The following is a 22,907-nucleotide window of genomic DNA, read 5'->3' as shown; positions in this document are numbered from 1 at the left end:
TTCATTGCTCTTCTTTTTACTGCTGCCTCTTTTATCTTTGCTCGTTCTCTGAGTTCTTCAATGAGATCAAGGTCGGTTCTCAAGCATTCATTGTTAATATTCCAGTCTTCTATCTGCCTTCGTAACGTTGGTTCATTCACTTCTACAGGTAACATTGCATCCGTCCCATATGTGAGGTTGAATGGTGTTTCACCAGTTGAAGTTTGTGGTGTACATCTATATGCCCATAAGATCTCTGGTAACTTCTCTGCCCACAAACCTTTGGCATTTCCTAACCTCTTCTTCAATTGTCCCAAAATAACTTTGTTTGCAGCCTCCGCTTGTCCATTCGTCTGCGGATGTTCAACTGAAGTGCTTGTTGACTTGATTCCCAAATCTGTCCCACTGAGAGCTGAGAATCACTTTTGCAAATGACGTTTTCAACTCCCATGTCTCTCGCCAGTAGCAGTCCTGCAATAAGAGCTTCGTATTCGGCCTGGTTGTTGGATGTTCTGAACTCGAATCTCAATGCCATCTCTATTTGGAAGTTGTCTGGTCCTTCAAGTACTATCCCTGCTCCGCTTCCTTTTTTGCTTGATGCGCCATCTACATACAATATCCACTGCTCCTGCTGTGCTGTTGTCGGCATCTGGATGATGAAATCTGCAAGGGCTTGAGCTTTGATTGGTCCTCTCGGTTCATACTTGATTCCATATTCGGAAAGCTCCATTGACCATGTCACCATCCTACCTGCAAGTTCTGGTTTTCTCAAGATTTTTGATATTGGATAATCTGTCCTCACAATTATCTGATGATTCTGAAAGTATGGCCGAAGACGTCTTGCGGCGTACACCAGGGTTAAGGCGACTTTTTCTACTTTGGGATATCTGGTTTCAGCATTTTGGAGGGATCTACTTACGAAGTATATTGGTTTCTGGTCTGGATTCTCTTGGATTATCGCTGCTCCTATGGCTTCATTGGAAGTTGCTAAGTAAACTATGATGGGTTGGGTCAACTCAGGTTTGATTAGGATTGGTGGTTCAGCAACCATGCTTTTGATTTGAGAGAAGGCTTGCTCACATTTTTCATTCCACTCAAAGGTTTCAGATTTTTTTAACAGGCTTATTATTGGTTTAGTTTTTTCGGCTAAGATCGGTAAAAACCTTGACAATGAATTTAGCTTTCCCACTAACCTCTGCACCTCTTTCAGGTTTTTCGGGTTCCCCATCTTCATAATTGCTTCACATTTATCAGGATTAGCCTCAATCCCTCTGTTGGTCAACATAAAACCTAGAAATTTTCCACCTTTGACGCCGAATACACATTTTTCTGGGTTGAGACGTATATTGTACTCTCTTATGCGTGAAAACACCTCCTCAAGATCTCCCAAATGTTTCTCCACTTTCTCTGACTTCACAACCATATCGTCCACATATACTTCCATGTTTCTTCCAATTTGATCTTTGAACACCTTATCCATCAATCTCTGATACGTTGCTCCGGCATTCTTTAAGCCGAAAGGCATGACTTTGTAACAATAATTTGCCGTATCTGTGGTAAAAGCTGTTTTGGGCACATCTGGCTCATACATCTGTATTTGGTTATACCCTGAATAAGCATCAAGAAAACTCATCATTTCTTGTCCAGACGCCCCATCTACCAATAGGTCAATGTTGGGCAATGGATATGTATCTTTCGGACAAGCCTTATTTAAGTTTGTATAATCTGTACACATTCTCCACTTTCCATTCGGTTTTTTGACGAGCACCACATTGGACAACCACGTCGTATATTGAGCTTCCTTAATGAAACCGGCTTGCATTAACTTCTCAGTTTCTTCCATTGCTGCCTTTCTTCTCTCTTCACCCAACTTTCTTCGTTTCTGAGATATCGGTCTTGCTTCTCGGCATACCGACAACTTATGACAAATTACCTTTGGATCAATTCCAGGTATATCAGACAGTGCCCAAGCAAACAAGTCTTTGTTGTTGCGTAACAATGTGACAAGTTTGTTTAACAATTCTTCGGGCAAACTTCCACTTATATAAGTGCATTGCTTCTCATCCCGGCCTAATACCACAGCTGTAGTCTCTTCTTTCGGTTCCAACCTTTCATCATTTAATCTCGGGTCCAAATTCGCCATTGCCACCATTCTTTCGGTATCTTTGTGTGTTTTTAAATTCATCTTTAGACCGGCTGCATAACATTCTCGAGCATCTCTTTGATTAACATAAACTGTTGCTATCTCCCCCTTTTCTGTTGGAAATTTCATTGCTAGATGTGGCGTTGAAACTATTGCTCCCAACTTATTCAAAGAAGAACGTCCTAACAACACATTATACGACGTAGAAGCATCCACCACCAAATATCTGATTTTAATCTTTTTAGTTTTACTTCCTCTTCCGAACGTAGTCATCAAATCCACATACCCTTTCGTGCTGACTCTCTCCCCTGAAAAACCAATGATTTGTTCTCGGAAAGGTACAATGTCTTCTTCTTTCAGATGCAATCTTTTGAAAGTATCCCAAAACAGAATATCAACTGAGCTGCCTTGATCAACCAAGGTTTTCATGACGGCATATTCGGCTATTTCAACTGTTATCACCATAGGATCGTCGTGATCGGGATCAATTTCTTGGAAATCTTCATCTGTAAAAAGCATTGGTGGCAAAGTTCTTCTTTTAAAAATGTGGTTAATGGTCCTTATACTTCTCCAATGTTGTTTCCTTGCTGATGATGATTCTTTTCCAGAGAAACCACCTGAAATAGTGTTTATAAACCCCCTGACAGGTCTCCCCAAGCTTCGTTCCCTACTTCTCCTTACTGATTGTGTGTTTTGATAAACCCTGTCATTTCTTCCTTCTGATCTTCCACCTCTTCTATCATCTCTTTTTTCTATTCTTTTTTCTCTTTCAAATCTGTCTGCCCTTCTTCCTCCTGTTTCAATTCCTTTCAATCTTCTCTCCGGACTGGTCCTCAGTCTAACATTTCCTCCTTGAACAAAACGCTTCAACTGCCCAGCCTGAATCAATTCTTCTATTCTATCTTTCAACCCGACACACTCCTCTGTATGGTGGCCATGATTTTTATGATATTCACAATGTTTGGTGTGGTCGGCCCTTTCCGGTGTTCGCACTTTTCTAGTTGGTGGTATTATCTCTGCCGCCATGGCTTCTTGTAAGACTCTTGTTCTGTTTGTATTTAAGGGTGTGTATTGCTGGAACTTTCGGCTTCTGAATTCTTCCCTGGCTCTTCTAGCCATAGGTCCACTTTCTTTTTCTATCACCTTTTTTTCACCTCCATCCATCCTTGCCTGGTTCCGGAACTCTCTCAGTTCTTCCATTTGCATGAACTTTGACGCTCGTTGTCTTAGCTCATCTAAACTAGTCGCAGGTTTCTTGCAGAGACTATCAGCAAACGGTCCCGGCTTTAATGCTGTTATCATATGATGCATGGTAACCTCTGGGCTGAGGTTTCGAATTCCCAGGGCAACCTTCCCAAAGCGTTCCATGAACATTCTTAACGACTCTCCCTTTTCTTGCCTTATATTCACCAAAGCAATCGAAGTTAAACGATGGGGGCGACTAGTTGCGAACTGAGCTCCAAACTTTTCCACCAATGTATCAAAACAATCTATGCTCAAAGGCGGAAGGCGTGTGAACCAACTTAACGCTGTCCCTTTTAAGGTTGTAGGGAACACTCTGCACATAATAGCATCGTTCCACGTATATAGACTGATCTGCGTGGTGTATACCGCAACATGTTCATCAGGGTCTGTGCTTCCGTCATACTTGTCAATAGTTAAACTTCTCCAATTGTCAGGCAATGGAGTATCAACTATAACATCACAGAAGGGATGTTTTCTTGAAGATGCTCCTGCAAAAACTTCAGAATCTCCAAGGAATCTTCTTTTCGTTTGGGAACTTTCATTATGATAAACCCTCTCATTGACTTGTGCTCTTGGCTGAACAGTTTCAAATGATGCATTCAAAACTGTCTCCTCTTGTAATTTTCTCCTCATGCGTGCATTTTCGGCTCTTAACATACTCAGCTCTTCTTCATTACTCTTTTTTAACGTCTCGAACTCTTTTTGCAGCTGCACCAACATTGTCATTGGCATACTGACGTTATCTACTTGCTCTCCGTCTTGTCCTTCTCTCTGATCCATCTTGTCTCCTACCTTTCCTTCTAACTAGTTCTCGGCCCCACGGTGGGCGCCAAAATGTTCTTACAAAAAGGGACCAAGAACACTCAAACTAAAACAAGATGGCCTTTTACAGATCTTCTGATTTCGGGCTATACTCTTGGGTTTCTATTGGGCTGGATTACTTCTTGGGCTGGACTCTCAACTGGGCTAGGCTCGCGGTTGTTCCTCTCGGCTGCTTCTCTCGGCTATTCATCTCGGCTGTTCTTCTCGGCTGCACCACTCGGCTACTCCTCTCGATTGGTATTCATCACAGGTGGGGGGATGTACCTGCAAGTCGCTCCGATGCCAAAGTCAGAAACAATGTAATGGTTTTTCAGATAAAATCACTCTTACCTTTTTCTTGTGCTGACCTCCTATTTATAGGGTTTCGTTGATGGGCCTTCAACAGTACTTTTGGACTTTCTTCTCACACCTTTTTATTACTTTTACACCCCCTTGTGCAAGTTCCTTATTTAAATTGGGCTTTATTATGAATTTTATTATCTTTTCAGGTTTCGGTTTAAACCTCTCGGTTTCAACATTTTTCCCTTGTTTACTCAATGTTGTTCTCGGCCTAAACCTCTCGGTTTTAGCCTACCAGTACAGAAATGATATGTGTTTAACATAAATTTAAGTTTTTTTTTTCTATTTCATTTGATAGTGTGTTTCTTTTCTACCTAATCAATAAATAATACCTTTTTAAATAATTAATTTCAAACTACTTATTGAAATAAGAGAAAAATATTAATAAATTAAGAACGTATTGTGATATATATATATATATATATATATAATGGTTATAACAACAATAATCCAATGTGGACCACACTTATTTTATGACCTTGTAAAAGAGTTAGATTTATTCATGAAATTGTCACAATATTTTTTTCAATGACAATTTTAAAATAAAAAAATAGCATTGTCTATTTTTGCATTAGTGCCCACTAAGTAGCATAAAATAAAATAAAAAACAAAAATATGGAACTAGACTAAATCAATACAAAATAAATAAAACAAAAACATTTCCAATATGAATATTTTATTAAAGGAATAATAATCTAAATATTTTAATATAATTATGAAGTTTATTATATTTTAATATTATAAAAATAAAATTTGAAAACAAAATATGTAAAAAAAAATTCTTTAAATATTGTTACATATTATAGATATATACTGACAAAAATATTCATAAATAAAAATAAAATATGTCAACAACTTAACAATATAGAAAATTTATAGATAAAAAATTAAAACCCCTAAATTACACTTGTTGATCAGGATGACGTCACGTTAAACAAACTTGCACTCTTGCAAAGTGGTAGAAGAGAGTTCGTTACCTTAACACATGTTCCTGATCTTGACACTGGAATGCTTGTTGCATTGGCATGTGTTGTTTTTCTTTCCACTTTTCATTCCTAGAACCCTTTTTCTGAAGATTTTCCTTTTTTTCTACTCTCTCTCTCTCTTTCTTGATCATCTTTCATTCAGAAAAACCATGGTGGGTCTCTCTTTCTGAGAAAAGAAACAAACGTGAATGCAATTGGATCACCATCATCTTCTTCACCATTCATTTTTGTTGTTGTTTTGCATTGCTATTGTTTCATGAGATGTTCTAATCAATTTCCCACACGATCAGAATATAATTGCGGGAGCTTTCAAGCCTCCATGCAAGATCTCAATCTCTTTAACCGATGGAAGTACACGCAAGCAGGTGTGTTGTTGTGTTGTGCTGCAATTCACTGATGATATTGATGTGAATGAAAGAATTAACCTTTTTCCTTTATGTTGGTAATTTCTGTTTATGGCGTTTCCTTGTTTACCATCACATTTAACCTATCTATCGATGTCAAAATTGTACCTTTGTGCATGTAACTCATAAGATGCTTTTTTCAAAAAGTAAGTTCCTCGTGCATCTTTTCATGACAAAGAGGTTTCGGAGTCCGATTCTTGCAGATGAACATTTGATTCATAAATTGCTTGCAACCACAATTGCAGCTGCAATGTTAAGGTTTTTGTTTGTCTCTGTAACTACATTGGGACCACAATTCTGGCCACATAAACTGTATTTGTTCAATTTTTCGACACTAACAAAAATTTCATCTAAATCAAAACCACGACTACATAAAACTATGGACTAATGAGTGATCCAAATGGTTTCTGTATGAGATCAGAATCCGTGTAGGTTTCTATATTTTATCCTTATCTGATTCGCATGTAACACCAAAATTATAAGGCAATCTCCTACGTAATGGCTCAATGATTGGATCACTAATTTGTGATGAATGCTATAATCTATGTGACAGAAAGTGGTTGGTCCATGACTTTGTCGTTATATACCCATGTTCAATTTCTGAATTTTTATTTGAGATTTGGGATTTCTGGTTACAGTGTTGTTTTTCTTTATCTTATAGTAGCATGTTAATCTCTTTAACTAAGATATTATTGATGAGGGAGAACATACCTTCGTTTGCTTTGTAGCTTCCCCATTCTTATTGTTCTTCAAATATAATCTCTTCAACATGAGAAAGGGTATTTCATTCATTTTTTAAAAGCTTTAACAAGAACATCTTGATTTACTCTTGTGTACACTTTCTCATTTGCTAGGTTCGCATAAAGAAGGAAAGTGGCCAAATGGTCATGGTTCCTCTCTTTCAAAATCATGACAATATAGTTGGGGAGGTACACTGCTTGGCATCACCAAATGCTCTGTTATTTTGCACTGTTAGTAGGCCAAAAAATTTAATTGTTTACACTTTGGGACCAGGTTGTTATTGAACCTTCAAATGGGAAGAAAGTTGAACATAATGGTGTAAAAATTGAGCTTCTTGGTCAAATAGGTGTGTTTACTTTGTTTTTTTCTTTTTTTTGGTATAAATGGAGATTGTTATCTTTATATACAATACGCATTAAATGCCATAAAGAAGTGTGCTCAAAAGTTTTGAATTTATGGATATTGTTGGTATATGGGATTAATTGTGTTTTCAATGATTTTAGTTGGGGCATTATTTTTCACCATGTGTGTATAATGAATGATGCTCCATTAGTTCATTTCCTGCCTTGCAGAGTTGTACTTTGACAGAGGGAACTTCTACGACTTTACTTCTCTTGGTAAGTTTAAGCTTACACAGCAGATCTTTCATTTTGTCTTTTCCTTCTATTTGTTTACAGAGGTGTTTGAATAATTAGTTAATTGCATAATTGCTTCTCATATATAAATTATAGTACATGGTATTCATCTAAATCATGCTAATGTTTAGAAGTTCCAATACAAAAAATCTGTTTTGTTCTTCGTGTACTCTCCTAAGTTTCCTGCTCTCTCATGATCACGATGCTTTGATGTAACATTGGTTAGATTTTATATGATAATTTTTAACTCTCTATTACTTATGTGCAGTACGTGAACTTGATGTTCCTGGCAATTTATACGAAAGGAAAACATATCCATTTGAATTCTCCACCATTGAAATGCGATATGAATCATACAATGGAATCAATGTTAGGCTTAGGTATGTTAGTTATTTTCACTTCTGCACTAGCCTTGAATTCTCAATTTCTCAATTTCTCTTCCTTCTTTCTTACTTTTCTTCAATAAATATGTTATGGAATAATTACATTCTCTAAAATGAAATTTTAAAGGCATGAGCAAATGTTATAAAGCTAATGACTCATCCCACTCAAAAAAATCATTTACTAATAATTAATTTTAAAAATAAAAAATAATTAGTCATTAATGATTAAATTAAATATTATTTTATAAATTAAAAAATTATTGGTATATAAACTAGTTTTTATTATTAATAGAAAAGATCATGAAATAGTTTTTGAATTGATATTCAATATTAACTACCAAAGTTTTAGCTACTAAATGTTTTAGATTATAATAAATTAGTTTTTAATTTAAAATTAAAAACTAATTTAAAATTTAAAGTAGTTAATAATTAAAAGTTAAATTAAAAAATAATTTAGAATATAAAATAGTCAATAATTAAAATTTTAATAATTAATGTTTAATACTAATTTAAAAATTATTTTATAAATTTATAAAGTAGTATTTAAATATTATAGCTAGTGATTTATTATTTTTTGTTTTTTAATTAACTTTTATTAAATAATTTTTCTTGGAGTGTACTCTGAACCACCATTTAGTTCATGATTTCCATTTGACTATGCTAATGGTTTTGCTCTCATGGATGGTCTATCTGTTCACTTTTTCGTATTTCAATCAATATTTTCATTAGCCAAAAATTTAAAGGTGGTAAGAAATTAAAATAATGGTTAATTACTTAACTGAATGCAATAGATCCCTTTTTTGAAATCATGCAGGTACATATTGAAAGTGACAATTAGTCGAAATTATGTCAACAACATTGTGGAATACATGGATTTTGTAGTGAGTTTATTTTCTACTATATTATCTTGAATCTCAAAGCTTGTCTACTACGTTTTCCCCATTGTTTTGATTATCATATGAATTTTTGGTGGTTTAAGTTGTTCTTATTGCATTTTTGAATGCACTCTATTACTAAAACTGAATTTCTTTTAGAAAAATATTATTTTGACACTCACTTTTTACATTGCTCCAAATTACACCTTTCAAATGATAGAGGTTATGAAATGTAAAAGGATATTTTTGTCATTTGAAGAGGTGTAATTTGGAGCAAGAGGTGTCAAATTATCAGTGCTCTTTGTTTTAAGACATGGATGTGAAAATTTAAGAAACCAATTTTGTCATAGAGCCAACATTTAGATAGTTTTATTAATAAGAGACAATGATATGAATCCAAATAGAATTGACAACGAAAATACGAATTTAAGGTTACAGAACGGAATCAACTAAATATAGTAACTACGAAAAACTTGGATTGAGGAAGGCACCACAAACAAAGTTTGATAAGCCTAAGGATGATCGTCACAAAAATTGGTGAATTCTTGATAAGATTGCAAGATGCGGGAAAAAACCCTAGCAGAGAAATATTCTATCTTAAAATTGCCAAAATATTTGTTCGCCATTCTGATTTTCAAAAGTGTATAAATACAAATTGAGTTATAGGTCTTGACTCGTTTGTAAGTTAATAAAATAAAAATACAATCCCTATATTTCAAACAATAATCATTTGTTCCAGTGATTAGGTTGATATTTGCTTGGACTTGGATGTCCGCATCAAACAATGACAAAATATTAGAAAATAGAGTGAAGGATAAAAAGAATATATTTACAATTAGACCTCGTAATAAGGTAGTGTGCATTTTACATTGATTGAAAGTTAAATATCTAATCTTGTATTTTAGGAAATGAATTTTAAGTTTAACTTAAATCTCACCAACTTATAAAGAATCATTTATATATTATAATTTGATAATATATATATATATATTAAACGTAGAATTTCCAAGACTATCCAAAATAAATTATGTGCCCTCAATTATTGTTAAGGATATAGAGTTTTCTCGAACAAAATTCACTGCTGTAAAAATCATTTTCCTCTTAAATTGTAAATTCATGACCATATCACTTATTGTATTACAATTTTTGTTTTCCCAAATTTTGAACCTCTTTTCTTTTTATGAGATCAAAATATTTGTGGATGGTGCTACAGTGTCTTCATTTTGTGGTTCTTAAATGTAGATAATTATGGTGAGCTATGAAAACTTTCAATTCTTCTTTTACAAGGGTGTCCATTTTCAGGGTACAAAGTGTAAGTAGTAAATGTCTAAATGTTATCTGAATTTCTTTAAATTATTTTGATTGGATTGCCTTATTTCCTGATTTACTAATAATATTTGTTATATTCTCATTGCTTTAAATGTTAGTTTTCTTGTATTTTGAAGAACTTTCATTCTTTCTTATAATTTTTCTTTTATTCCTTCACAAACATGCACATCTGAATGTTGTATATTACAACTAAACCCAACCATCAATTTTCAGGTACGCAATTACAGTGTAGCTCCACCAATTAATAACAGCATTAAGGTGAGGTGTGAATGGTTGTTATCAATAATTATGTATCTCTAATTGACAATGTGCCTTTCATTAGTTATATTATTTAAGCTTTATATTTCTAATAGACAATGTATGGGAAAGTTTTATTTTCTGCACTCCACTCCTTACTTCTAGTTGAAGCTTCATGCTGTCAGGAAAAAATGGTCCATCTGCCTTATGTTTCACTATAATATCCATTTGCACCCTATTGTTTCTTGATTTGTCAACAACCTCCTTATGTTGAGTTTCTTTCTAAAGCATTCCTCTCTTCTCTCTTGACTTAGTCTAATGTTGACTTCTCATGACTTCTTGGATTAAGTAGAAATTTTTATAGCATCAATGATAATAATAAAATTTCTATGTCTATTAGAAAGTTGTTAGTGTAGACATATTGAGAAATGAGATATTTAACACACGATATTTTTTCCCTTTCTCAAAGCAATGGACAAATCCTCAATAACACTTACCTCCTCATTGTTGCCTTTAAGGATCCTCACCTCCACGTTAGACAACTCTTCTTGCTTCAGAGTCAAAGTTGGTTTGGTCCTATTTATGGTGTCATCATCACTTGGATCTTTAGCATCCTACAAAGATAAATATGGTAATGGAAAAAATGAGAGCTCCTCCGCTTCAAGTGTTTTCTCCCCTGAAGTGTATAACTGACAAAAAAAGATTTTGTTTCATGAAATGTGACATCTATAAAAACATGACAAATCTCAAGATGATAAGATAACATGTGTACCTTTTTTTATTGGGAGGATAACCAATAAATACACATTTAAGATCCTAGGATCTAATTTATTGAGATTAGATTATGAAAGTGAGAAAAAAATCCAAATACTTGAAAAGGTAGACTCAATGCGAAAAACATTACTTAAGATATGATTGGGTAACCTATTGATGAGGTATGTAGATGTTAACACAACTTCTCCTTAATAGGATTTAGGAACAAAAATTTGGAATAGGAGGGCTCTAGCTACCTCTAGAAGAGGATTCTCCTCGTAACCGCTCTTTTGGTGTACACATTTACTTTCCCATTTTATCCTTATATCAATATTTTATTTAATTATTTTAGAAATATATAATAAAAGACTTTTAATCATTTTATTGTTATCTTGGACATTCATGTCATTTCCTTTCTTTGGTATTCACTCATCTTTTTTAATTATATAATCTGGAAACCAAATGTAACTTTGTTAACAACTTCCTACTTCTCTCTCTATCAAAAACTTCTCACTTCCCTATCTATCAAAAACTTCTCACTTCCCTCTCTATCCAAAACTTCTCACTTCTCTCTCTCTCAATTTCCCTTAAACTAATCAATTACAATATTAATGTATCTAAAACCTTACTCCCTTTTCTCACATCCGTTTTCTCTTTGAGGCACACGCATCCTCACTTTTTTTCTATTTTTTCTGGGTTTTTCTAATTGTTCCATCTTCTTTACATGCATTGCGTTTTGTATATTGTTTTTGTATTGGTTTACAGTTGTCGTTATCAAGCATATGAAGTTTGGTTCCTTTATTGAATTAAGATGAGTGACTCTTTGTCCAACGCGCTCTCTTAAAACAAACACATAGGAGGAAACACGAAGATGTACAGTGTCTTATGAATTTTTTTTTAGAAACTTACTTATTTGAGAGTGGAGGAAACAAAGTGAGTGAGGGGAATTGGAGGAGAGACCGCGTTGGACGAAGAGTCACTCATCTTAATTCAATCAAGGGACCAAACTTCATGCGCTTAAAGATGACAACGGTAGAACAATACAAAAACTATATATATAACCTTATATACAAAAACGCAATGCATTTAAAGAAGATGGAACAATTGGAACAAAACCAAAATAAATAAAAAAATGAGGATGAGAGTACGTTCGTGTCTCCAAGAGAAAAGAATATGAGAGGAGGGAGTGAGGGTTCAGATATTGTAATTGATCAGTTTAAGGGCAATTAAGAGAGAGAAGTGAGAAGTTTTTTTATAGAGAGGAAAGTGAGAAGTTTTTTTATAGTGAGGAAAGTGAGAATTTTTTTATAGAGAGGGGAGTGGAAAGTTGTTAAGAAAGATATGTTTGGTTCTTAGATTATAGAATTAAAAAATAGGAGTGAATACTGAAAAAAAAAGAAATGACAGGAATATTCAAGATAACAATAAAATGACAAAAAGTCTCTTATTATATATTTCTAAAATAGTAAAATAAAATATTTATATAAAAATAAAATGGAAAAATAAATGTATACATCAAAAGAGCGGTTATAAAAAGAATCATCTTTATATAGGTAAAACTAAAGTATATAACAAATTAAAATTTAATTATAGTATAACATATTATATATTTTAAAATAATATTCAATTATTATGCTATTTAAGGTTGTTTTATATTTTTAATTTCAATATGATTATTATAAAAAAATATATCATCTTGTTTGTTTGGTAGTTTGATTAGGTATATTCATTTTAATTTTATATAGTAATAATAAATTATATATAAAAATTTACTTAAATATAACAATCAAATAAATTTATTTAATAAAAATTAATCTATAAATATTAAAAATAAAACATAATAAATTAAAAAATAATTATAATATATTATATATTTTTAAAATAAAAGTTTAATTTATCTTTCTAAAATATTAATCTTTAATAAAAAAAATAATTTACTATTTAAAAAAATAGACATTGTCGTGTCTAGTCCATGTAGGTGTATCCAAGCCATGTCGAACCTTAATAAGTGTTAACACATATTAACTCAAGAAAATATCATTATGGAATAAAAATTTAGAAAATCTTTGATTCACATAAACGATTATTAGACTTAATCTTTTGATATTTTTTTCAAATTGATTTTGGACAAGATGAAAAAAATTAATATATATTTAAAAGATCCTATATTTACTTTTCATTATGTTTGACCATGTGATTCAAGTACAATCATCAATAAAATTAACAAACGGTCTAAAACATGTCCCAAACATATATGGGATAAGATTACTTATTCAAATGAAAAATTACTTATTTTATCATATATGGGATAAGATGCACGATGATGATTTGAAATTTGACAAATACCACATTTGAAAGACTCAATAGTGAACAAATGAGGAACAAATATTTTATATGATATGGTTGAAGGAGGGATGCCCAAGTCTTTTACAATGAACCTATATTTGGGAATTTGCCCATGGTTATGATGTTGTTTGTTGACTTATGACCTTTATTTATTTTTTTTGTCCTTGGATTCCAATAGATACATCCCACTTTGCTCCTTAGCAATTAAAATAATCTTTCACGTGGCAAGATTTTGATTACTAGAAACAGAGATGATAAAATGTAATTGGTATGATTGATATCAATAAAATAATTATTTATTTTCTTACATATAGTTCAAGTTAGCCTATTTTAGGAAAAATATTATATGTACTTGAAGAGAAAAATCTATTCGTGATTCGTGATTTCTCTAGCTTATTCTTAGGAAAAAACAAATTAATATAATTAAGGAGATAAAATAATTCTTGATTCACACATGCTTCATCATGTTAAACTTGTATTTTCTATTCATGCCATGAAGTATGAATATGAATGACAAGGGTATGCTTGGATAAACCTCACCTTAAGTACTTCTAGGAAAAGAAAAAAGAAATAAATTTTTGCATTAGTAAAACTAGTATCCATAAGCTAATTTGTAAAATTCTCTCATTTAGCTTCTCCAAAATCAGTTTTTAACCAATGCACAAGCTAGTATTAGTTTATGAAGTTTATTTCACTTTTTTCTTGTAGAAGTACTTATGGAAAAGTTCACAAGTAATGTGTTTGTTAATCTAATGGTATACTCAATAAGAATTGATGTTACTTAATATTAGCCTGGCCTTTTGTTGAATATGTGCTCCATGCAGATGGAAGTGGGAATTGAAGAATGCTTACACATAGAGTTTGAATACAGCAAAAGCAAGTGAGTCTGAAATAGCACATGATTAACGATGCATCTGCAATGTTGTTGAAGAAGATTAAAGAAAAGTTGGTTATGATGATGACTAAAATATTATTTATCAGGTATCATCTGAAGGATGTGATTGTTGGGAAAATATATTTTCTTCTAGTGAGAATCAAAATAAAAACCATGGAGCTCGAAGTGAGGCGTCGAGAGTCAACTGGATCAGGGACCAATACATATGTTGAGACAGAAACCCTTTCAAAGTATGAGTTGATGGATGGTGTTCCAGTTCGAGGTATGCACTTTTCTTCATCTTTTGTTTCCAAAACTACTCTCTACTCTATCATATGCATCATGCTTCTCTAGTAGTCAGTTTGATTATGTTTTGGAAAACTTTGATGCTTCTAACATGAATTGTGATTAGCATTAGAGGAGGTACACAAGTTTTGTGAGTGTAAAAAATTCATTAAATAGTAACAAAATATAGAGATAAAAAATAATTATTTAATATATTAATTAAATTAAATATTTTTTATAGATTAAAAAAATTATTGGTATTTAAAGTAATTTTTGTTATTAATAAATAGTTTTTAAATTGGTATCAAATTGACTACCAAAGTTCTATTCTAGCTATTAACTACTTTAGATTCTATCGTTGGTAGCTAAAATTTTGATAGTTAATTAGATACTAATTTAGAAACTATTTATTAATAATAGAAAGTATATTAGATACCAATACATTTTTTAGTCTCTAAAACAGTATCTAAATTAGTCAATATCGTGACCAATTATTTGTTGTCTCTAACATTGATTTATATTTAATGATTTTCTTGTAGTGTGTTATTGTAAATGAATTTCTAATGGTTGCAACTACACTAGTATAAACTAAATACGTATTATTGGATCATGGAGTGTTAATCTAACTGAGATGTTAGGTAATGAAGTTTTATAAAAAAAAAACTAAATGTTTAAAATTTTTAACTACTTGCATTAATATTTCAATTAGGTTGATCAAATCTAAAAAACATTAATATTTCAGAATTTCTTGGTCCATATATGTATAATATAAAGACCAAGTTATGAATGAGCTACTTACTTGTATAGAAAGTAAATTAAGGGTGGAGCACCCAATTGGTAAGGTTTTACAGTTTTCATGTAAAGAAAACACATTGAGAATTGAGTATGAGAATTGTTTGAAATTGGTTGTTCAGGAGAATCAATTCCTGTGAGATTGTTCCTTGGTCCATATGAATTGACTCCCACATACCACAACATCAACAACAAGTTCAGTGTGAAGTACTTTCTAAATCTTGTTCTTGTGGATGAAGAGGACCGACGCTACTTCAAGCAACAAGAAATCACAGTTTATCGGCTAAGTGAAAACTCCTAAGCTTATGGAATTGCTCTGTTTTTCCTCACCGTTTATCAGTGCAAACTTTTCTAATAATTTTATTCTGTTCGTTTTGGCTTTTTTGTTTTTTGTTTTTACTTCATGTGTATGTAACTATAACTATCTCCTAAACAATTTCTAACTTTGCCCAATTTCGAGAAGTATTATTGTTTTTAGCAACCTGATTTATCAAGTACTTATTAGAGAGCTAGAACTATTGCTTTCACAACAAAACTTTGTATATTAACCTTCTTCATAAGCTTTATTTTGTTTGCAACAACCTATAGTGATTTCACCATGGACAGTTTCTTGAAGTAATAGGTCCAAAGTTTAGTGGCTAATAATCGTTGAATTTAGGTTTCTCATAAGAATTGAAATTGCAGAATATAGGTTCGGCATGCAAATTAAATGACAAGAAATACTAGTTGTTTTGATTTCTATGGAATTAAAAGGAAAGGAAGTCTGATATGATCGCCATTGTGCACAACAAATTTAATTGGATGGAATAAATAAATATAAAAATTTGCATCGGAAGAAAGATAGCTATGCAAACAATCAAACACAGCGGAATTAAATGGGTGAATAAACTAAGACAAGTAAAATAACATTTAAAATGTGTTAAATGTGAAACTCACATCACGTGCGCCTCATTGCCTCCTTTGTGTAGTGTGGTCGGCCAAGTGATCATATGGGTTTGGGATGAGACTTAAATCAAGGTAGGTGCAAATAGAAAAGACCTCCTTAAACTTAGGGTTACAAATATAAGGAAAGGAAGTACAACAATACTCATTGTTCAAAAATATAAAATAAGAAAAATAGTTGGGAGACATTCATAGAATAAAGATAAAAGACAATTAGTCCTCGAATGCATGTAGATCGTTCCTGGAACGCGACCCTTACAAGTCATATATTTCCAATGGCTTTATATTTGTGTTACGCCTAAAACGCATCATCCACTCTACGTGATCTAGGCTTCTCCCTTACTCATAACTGGTGTGTGGTCTGGGATCCACCTCTCGTGGCCCAGCTCTGCTGTTTGGGTCCCGATGTCCGACCTCTCCACATTGTCTAGTGGCACGTCGGTATATCCTGGTGACCGATGTCCGACCACTCTTTGGTTCCTTGACGCACATGCTTCCCGAGATGCCGGCCCACGCCGCTCATGGGACCTTGCTTACGTGGCACCAATAGTACCAGTGGTCAACAACACCCGAGGACTGGTTGGTACACAAGCCCCCCAGTCTTGAGCTGTAACTTGTTCAGCGAAGAGACTAAGTCCTTGCCCTTGGTGACCGACGTGGCTCTGTGTGACAGGATTTGAATACTTCACCAAAGTGGCGTCTTTCTGAGCCTGTCTTATCTGCGCACACGTGTTTTGATCAACGGCTAGGGCTTAACATCGCTTACGCTTCTTTGTTTCCTTTAAACGTTGGAAAACGCACGCGTCCAATCACTGTTCCATCATTCTCTGAAACACTCTTGATTGCTTCGTCTCCGTCCTCGAGCACTCTCGCGTTTTCCCTACAAACTCCAGGATCTTCCTCTTATCTGATCAAAGGTACGAACTTTGATTGTTGATTGCACTTATTTATTAACTCTGATGCTTGATAACTGCTTGGGGTTGTTTACCCTTTGCATTTCAATCGTCCTCTGTTTCTTTTTTTCTAGGTTCCCTTCGAGTTAGGGTTTAAGAAACCCAGGACTCTCGAGGACATGATTCTTATTATCGTGTTGTTATGTTTGCGCACTCTATCCCCGCGCATTCGCATGTTTTATCCATGTGTCTCCCAACCTCTTGTATTATGAAATTTGCACGCAGGTATGGTTTTGAGTGAGGAGAAACAGGCCAAGCTGGCTGGTATCCTGACTCGCCGCCGAGGGATGTTTGGGGGTGTGGGCACCTCTAGCCCCCACGCCCTTGCTTCTGCACTGCTGCGCCCTCACCTACTCCTTCCATTCCTGCAGTCGCGGCCCCTCTTGCCGCCGCCCAATCATCTCCCGCTCCATTTCCTCACGAGAGTAAGGTGGTGGAGATCGAATCAGACGAGAACTCCACTGAGGGGCCAATCTCTAAGAGGCTCAGGCCTACACCGGCGATGGCCTCCCATTCCTCTTCTACTGGTCGCTCGGTTTCACCCCTTGATCGAACGATAAGTGTTCCCTTGTTCCCTGACCTTGGTGGGACGAGTACTTCTACGACTCCTTCTGCCCTCGAGCTGCCCACTGTCCTACAACATGCCCTCAAAGGCTTCCAACTAAGGGTGACGGTGGACTCGGATGAGGCCGCTGCGAGGGAAAGACTAGGCTTCAATTTTGGGGCTCTTCTTGCTCAGTCCAATGCTCTCATAACCAGGCCTGAAGCGAAGGTGGCGCTGGTAGAGGCCAAGACTAAGGAAGAAATGACCCTACTAGCTCGTTCGTTTGCTGCCCGTGAGACCGCACTGAAGCAGGAGTTGACCTGCCTTCGCCATTCTAAAAAGGATCTCTCTAAACAACTTCACGCTAAGTGCCAATATGTTGTCGAGCTGGAGGCAATAGTCTTGCCCCTGCGAATCCGAGTTTTCGAGCTGGAATAGGTTGCCGAGGCATCCAAAGCCAAGATGGCGGGGCTTGAGAAAATGTCCATCAATTGAGAAGTGCAGCTGGGTCCGGTGGAGGTCGAACTCCTTCAACAAGCTAAGAGGTTCGAAGAAGCCGAGGCTGAGCTGACCGAGGATGTTGTTGATGCTTACGATGCGGGGTTTGAGGACGCCCTCGCTCAGGTTGCCTGTGTGCACCCCGAGATGGACGCTTCACCTTTCGCGATATCAAACCATGTCGTAAACGGGAAAATCGTTCCAAGGATTCTTCCTTAGCTTGTATTTGGTCGTCAAACAAACAATTTATTATCCGCTTGTAACTTTACTTTCTCGGACATATAGCTGCTTTTACTTCCTTAAATCGAAAACTACTCTTTAACTCGCTCAACTGCTAACTTGTGGTGACTGGCACCGTGATGCATCTTCTAGCGTTCTTTGATACCTTGCGCTCACTATAAGGAGGGGGTTTAATTGTGAACTAGGTCATTCCTCCTTGGCGCTCTTACTCGAAAGGGGAGGTGTTCTCTACGAACCTACCTCTCCACTCACGAGGCCTCTAACGCAAGGGAAACAAACCCTTAACTGACCTCGGCTTCGCTCAAGGGCGTGGAGGATTTATCTGGTGAATTATTTCGTTCAACCTTGGCGCTTTCACTCGAGAGGGGAGGTGTTCTCTTACGAACCTACCTCTTCGCTCACAAGACTTATAATGCAAGGAAAACAAGTCCTTAACTGACCTCGGCTTCGCTCAAGGGCGAGGAGGATTTATCTGGCGAACTATTTCGTTCGACCTTGGTGCTTTCACTTGAGAGGGGAGGTGTTCTCTACGAATCTACCTCTCCACTCACGAGACTTCTAACGCAAGGGAAACTAGTTCTTAACTGAATTGTAGATAACTCGAGAAAATATTTCAATCGAAATTTATTTGGTGAACTCATTAAAAAAACCCTTATAAGGGAAAAAAAGTGTCCCCTAGTACCATGTACAACGTAACTGCTTAACTGAAATAAAACTTGAAGCCGACTGCATTCCATGTGCGAGGAATCGGGCCTTGTTTCAACGTCTCAAGTCTTCATGCTTTGTTCCCGAGGACCTCTATTACTCTGAAAGAGCTAGTCCATACGGGGGAGACCTGACGTGAGACCAATGGGGCTGCCTTCTCCGGTACCTGGTGTTTTTCCTCAGGTCCTTAGCGTACTCTGCCCGCTATGTGTATGAGTATTGGAAACTGATACTGTTTCCGCACAAGGACTGAACTGATCACCTGATCAATCACCACTAGATATAAACTAAATGTCGTTCTTGGTTGTGGTTTGCACAGGGATGGAGGGCTGGCTAAGTACTCCTTCAACCTGATGAACGCCTCTTTACACTCTTGGTAAGGGAGGTCGCCCCCTCCTCCAAATGGTGCAAATCCAGACAAGACAGACATGCGCCTTTCTGGGTTTGTCTCCATACCACGCTCAATGAGCAAGGAACTCAGAAACTTCCCTGGTTCTATTCCGAACACACACTTCTCGAGGTCCGGTTTCCGCTTGTACTCAACTATCTTTTCGAATAAACCTTTTAAGTTAATTAGGTGTCGTTCCTTCGCCCTCTGGTGGACCTTGACATTCAGGTTCTGCGCCGTTTGATCGGGGGTGTCGCTAAGCTTAGAGACCTTCCCTCCAGTCTCTCTTTCCCCAGGGTTGCCAAACGGATCATGCCTGCTCTCCTGGGCTATCTTCCCGCGGGAAGTTTCTGCTTTGGTCCAGGCGGTTTCGGTGCGACTAACCTCGGGCTAAGGGACCTCCCCCGTGTATGGTGGTCTGGTAGTGTCCATGAATACTCCTCTCTTTGTTTTGAGGTTGTTCTCGTAACATGTCTTGGCCTCCTTCTGATTTGACTTGATAGTAATCACCTTCCCTGCCAAGTTCGGTAGCTTCATCTTCATGTGCCTTGTCGACGACACCGCCCCCAACCTATTCAGCGTAGGTCGACCCAACAACATGTTATAAGCAGAGGAGGCGTTGCTGACAAGGTATCTGATGCTCTCCGTACGGGACACAGTGCCATCCGTGAAGGTGGTCCTCAGTTCTAAGTGTCCGCGCACCTCTACCTGGTCTCCCACAAAGCCGTACAGACAGCCACCATAGGGTCTCAACATGTATGGGGATAGTTGTAGTTTGTTGAAAGTCATCCAGAACATTACGTTTGCCGAGCTTCCTTGGTCTACTAGCACACGGTGCACCTTCCTCCCTGCGGTTACCATTAAGATCACCACCGGGTGGTTGTCATGGGGAACAACATCCTGAAGATCAGCCTTGGTGAAGACAAGGTCGATGTCGAAAGCATCGTCGATCCTTTGTGCTTCTACTGACATCACTGTCCATGTGTATCTCCTCCGCTGAGAAGCAGTACATCCTCCTCCCGAGAAACCTCCCGCGATGGTGTGAATTTCACCGTGTTTGGGGACTTCGTGCCCCGGGCCACCCCCTGTCACCGCCATGTCCTCGGTCTCCTACTTTTCTTGCAAGTAATCCCTCAGGAGACCGTTCTTCACTAACTCATCTAGTTGGTGTCCCAGTGCTAAGCAGTTGCGTATGGGATGGTCGAATGCTTGGTGGAACTCACACCAGACATTCTTGTTGGGCTCGAGCCTCTTGTCGGTCTTGGGGGGTACCTTTAGCCTCTCCGCTACGTTTGGGATAGCGATGAGGTCCTTTAATTCTACCACAAAGTTGTGCCTTGGTGGCACGTTCTCCCTCTCACGCCCCCTGGTTTGAGGCTTCCTCGGTTGATAGGGTTGCTGTTTCACGGGGGTTTTCTTCTTTGTCGTTGTCTCATGCACCCTTAGGGTTTGAGGGCGACTTGTCGCACGTGGGCACGTGGGAACCATGCGTGTGCACTTTTTGTTAACTTCTTCCTCCGCCGCAATATGAGCCACCGCGCAGTGCCTTATCTCGGCGAAGGTCTTAGGGTGGTTTCGGATGAGTGACTCGCTGAAGGGGCCTGGCACAATGCCCTTGCTGAACGCGTGCACCATCATCCTTTCGTCCTTAAGGTTCAACCTCACTACCTATGCTCCAAAGCGGTGGAGGAACTCCTTCAAAGACTCTCCTTTATATTGTCTTACGTCAAAAAGATCGTAAGAGATGGACGGGTGGCCCAATTTCCGATGTATTGTGCTCTGAACAGCTTTGTAAGTTGTGGAAACGACGTTACATGGCCATCAGGGAGGCTGATGAACCAATCCATCGTTGTTCCCGTCAGGGTGCTCATGAACAACTTGCATCTCACTGCATCAGAGCCCCCAATCAGCATCATCTGCGTGTGGAAAGCCGTAAGATGGGCCTCCAAGTCCCCTGTACCAGTGAAGGTCACCTAGGGTCCTACGAGTGTGGCTGGTATTGCGACATCCACGATTTCTTGCGAGAACGGCGTCGGGAACTCCCTGGGTGATGTCACAGACTCTTGATCTGCCTACTCACACTCGCCTGCGCGGGTCTGCAGATCTTTGCGCAGTTCCTCATTAGAACGACGCAGTTCTTCGCTTGTTGCTTGCGACGCCACCAAGTCAGCCTGGATGCGTTCTTGGTTTGCTCTTGACGCGACCATCTCTTCCTGAAGGGCTCACATCGTCTCCATAACATGTTGTAGGGTGAGGCCTTCTCCCCCGTTTGGTGCAACAGGTCCCTGCCTCGTACTTCTCATCTCCTGGATCTGTCTGGTTCTTGCTGGTGGGACAATGTTTTGTATCGTGCCCCACGGTGGGCGCCAAATGTTCCTGCCGGTGACCTAGAGCGCTCTTGTACGCCTACGTCACTCTCACGTTCAAATCTCTGCATTTGCACGTGCCTCTCCTGTGATGAATGACTAAAAACACAAAGACAAAGGGTGCCCTAGAGGCCGTTTGCACTCCGACGCTCAAGTCAGTTTTAGGGCTAGGAAACACCAAGTTGTATAACTGTCAATGTGTGTGTTAAGCAGTGCAAATGAACAGCGTACCTTACCAAGTTTGTTACCTTCCTATTTATAGACTGAAACTAGGGTTTCCTCTTTACCCAAAATGGGCTTTCTGATGAGGGGGCCCAACACTGTTGTTACCCTACTCTTAGGATAACCTAGCGTGTGGGTTCCCTAACTGGAATGCAACCTCTTACGGGGTGACCACCTGGGTGCCTCCTCGTGCACCTGATCTCTGGGGTCACCCACCTTTGGGAGTGCCCTAGCTGTTCACGTGCCATGCATGCAGATCGTCCCTGGAACGCGACCCTTACAGGTAATATATTTCCAGTGGCTTTATACTTGTGTTACGCCTAAAACGCGCCATCCACTCTACGCGCATCGGCTCTCGTGATCTAGGCTTCTCCTTTACTGATAACTGGTGTGTGGTCTGGGATCCACCTCTCGTGGCCCAGCTCTGCTGTTTGGGTCCCGATGTCCGACCTTTCCACATTGTCTAGTGGCACGTCGGTACATCCCGGTGACCGATGTCCAACCACTCTTTGGTTCCTTGGCGCACGTGCTTCGCAAGATGCTGGCCCACGCCGCTCGTGGGACCTTTGCTTACGTGGCACCAATAGTACCAATGGTCAACGACACTCGAGGACTGGTCGGTACAGACCTTATATTTGGTTCAAGTAGACTAGGTATTTGAGCATTGTAGTGTAGGAAGATATACTAGGGTTATAGTAGTCTTTTTAGGGTTTCAATTAGGCTAAATTAAGCTCAATGGAAACCCTTGAGCATCCATCATCTAGAAGAGGCACATTCTTTCCTCATTTTGAGCACATGTTTGAATGTGAAAAGTATGAAAGTGTCCATTGATCTACTCTTTGTCACCTTTTTAGGAGCACATGGAGGAATTCTGTTGAACA

At 37.5% G+C, this 22,907-nt stretch overlaps 2 protein-coding genes across 2 annotated transcripts; one reads left to right on the top strand and one right to left on the bottom strand.

Annotated features, from left to right (window-relative positions):
• Positions 1 to 283: 283 nt before the first annotated feature.
• Positions 284 to 4,147, bottom strand: LOC150027182 (uncharacterized). Its single transcript, XM_090303850.1, has one exon. The coding sequence runs from the start codon at positions 4,145 to 4,147 to the stop codon at positions 284 to 286; it is 3,864 nt and encodes a 1,287-aa protein (XP_090159976.1).
• Positions 4,148 to 4,245: 98 nt separating this feature from the next.
• On the top strand, positions 4,246 to 15,610 carry LOC137833320 (vacuolar protein sorting-associated protein 26A). Its single transcript, XM_090303849.1, has 11 exons — positions 4,246 to 4,426; positions 5,776 to 5,879; positions 6,773 to 6,847; positions 6,933 to 7,005; positions 7,232 to 7,276; positions 7,563 to 7,674; positions 8,492 to 8,558; positions 10,095 to 10,139; positions 14,042 to 14,097; positions 14,199 to 14,374; positions 15,291 to 15,610. Exons 1-11 carry the CDS (start codon positions 4,246 to 4,248, stop codon positions 15,467 to 15,469), a joined length of 1,113 nt encoding a protein of 370 aa, XP_090159975.1. The 3' UTR covers positions 15,470 to 15,610.
• The last annotated feature ends 7,297 nt before the right edge of the window (positions 15,611 to 22,907 follow it).

Source organism: Phaseolus vulgaris, chromosome 6 (genome assembly GCF_051622355.1).
Source record: "Phaseolus vulgaris cultivar YP4 chromosome 6, ASM5162235v1, whole genome shotgun sequence".
In the NCBI taxonomy this organism is placed as follows: Eukaryota; Viridiplantae; Streptophyta; class Magnoliopsida; order Fabales; family Fabaceae; genus Phaseolus; species Phaseolus vulgaris.
The sequence above is the reverse complement of the archived record's forward strand: the minus strand, read 5'-3'. Positions and strand labels throughout refer to the sequence as shown.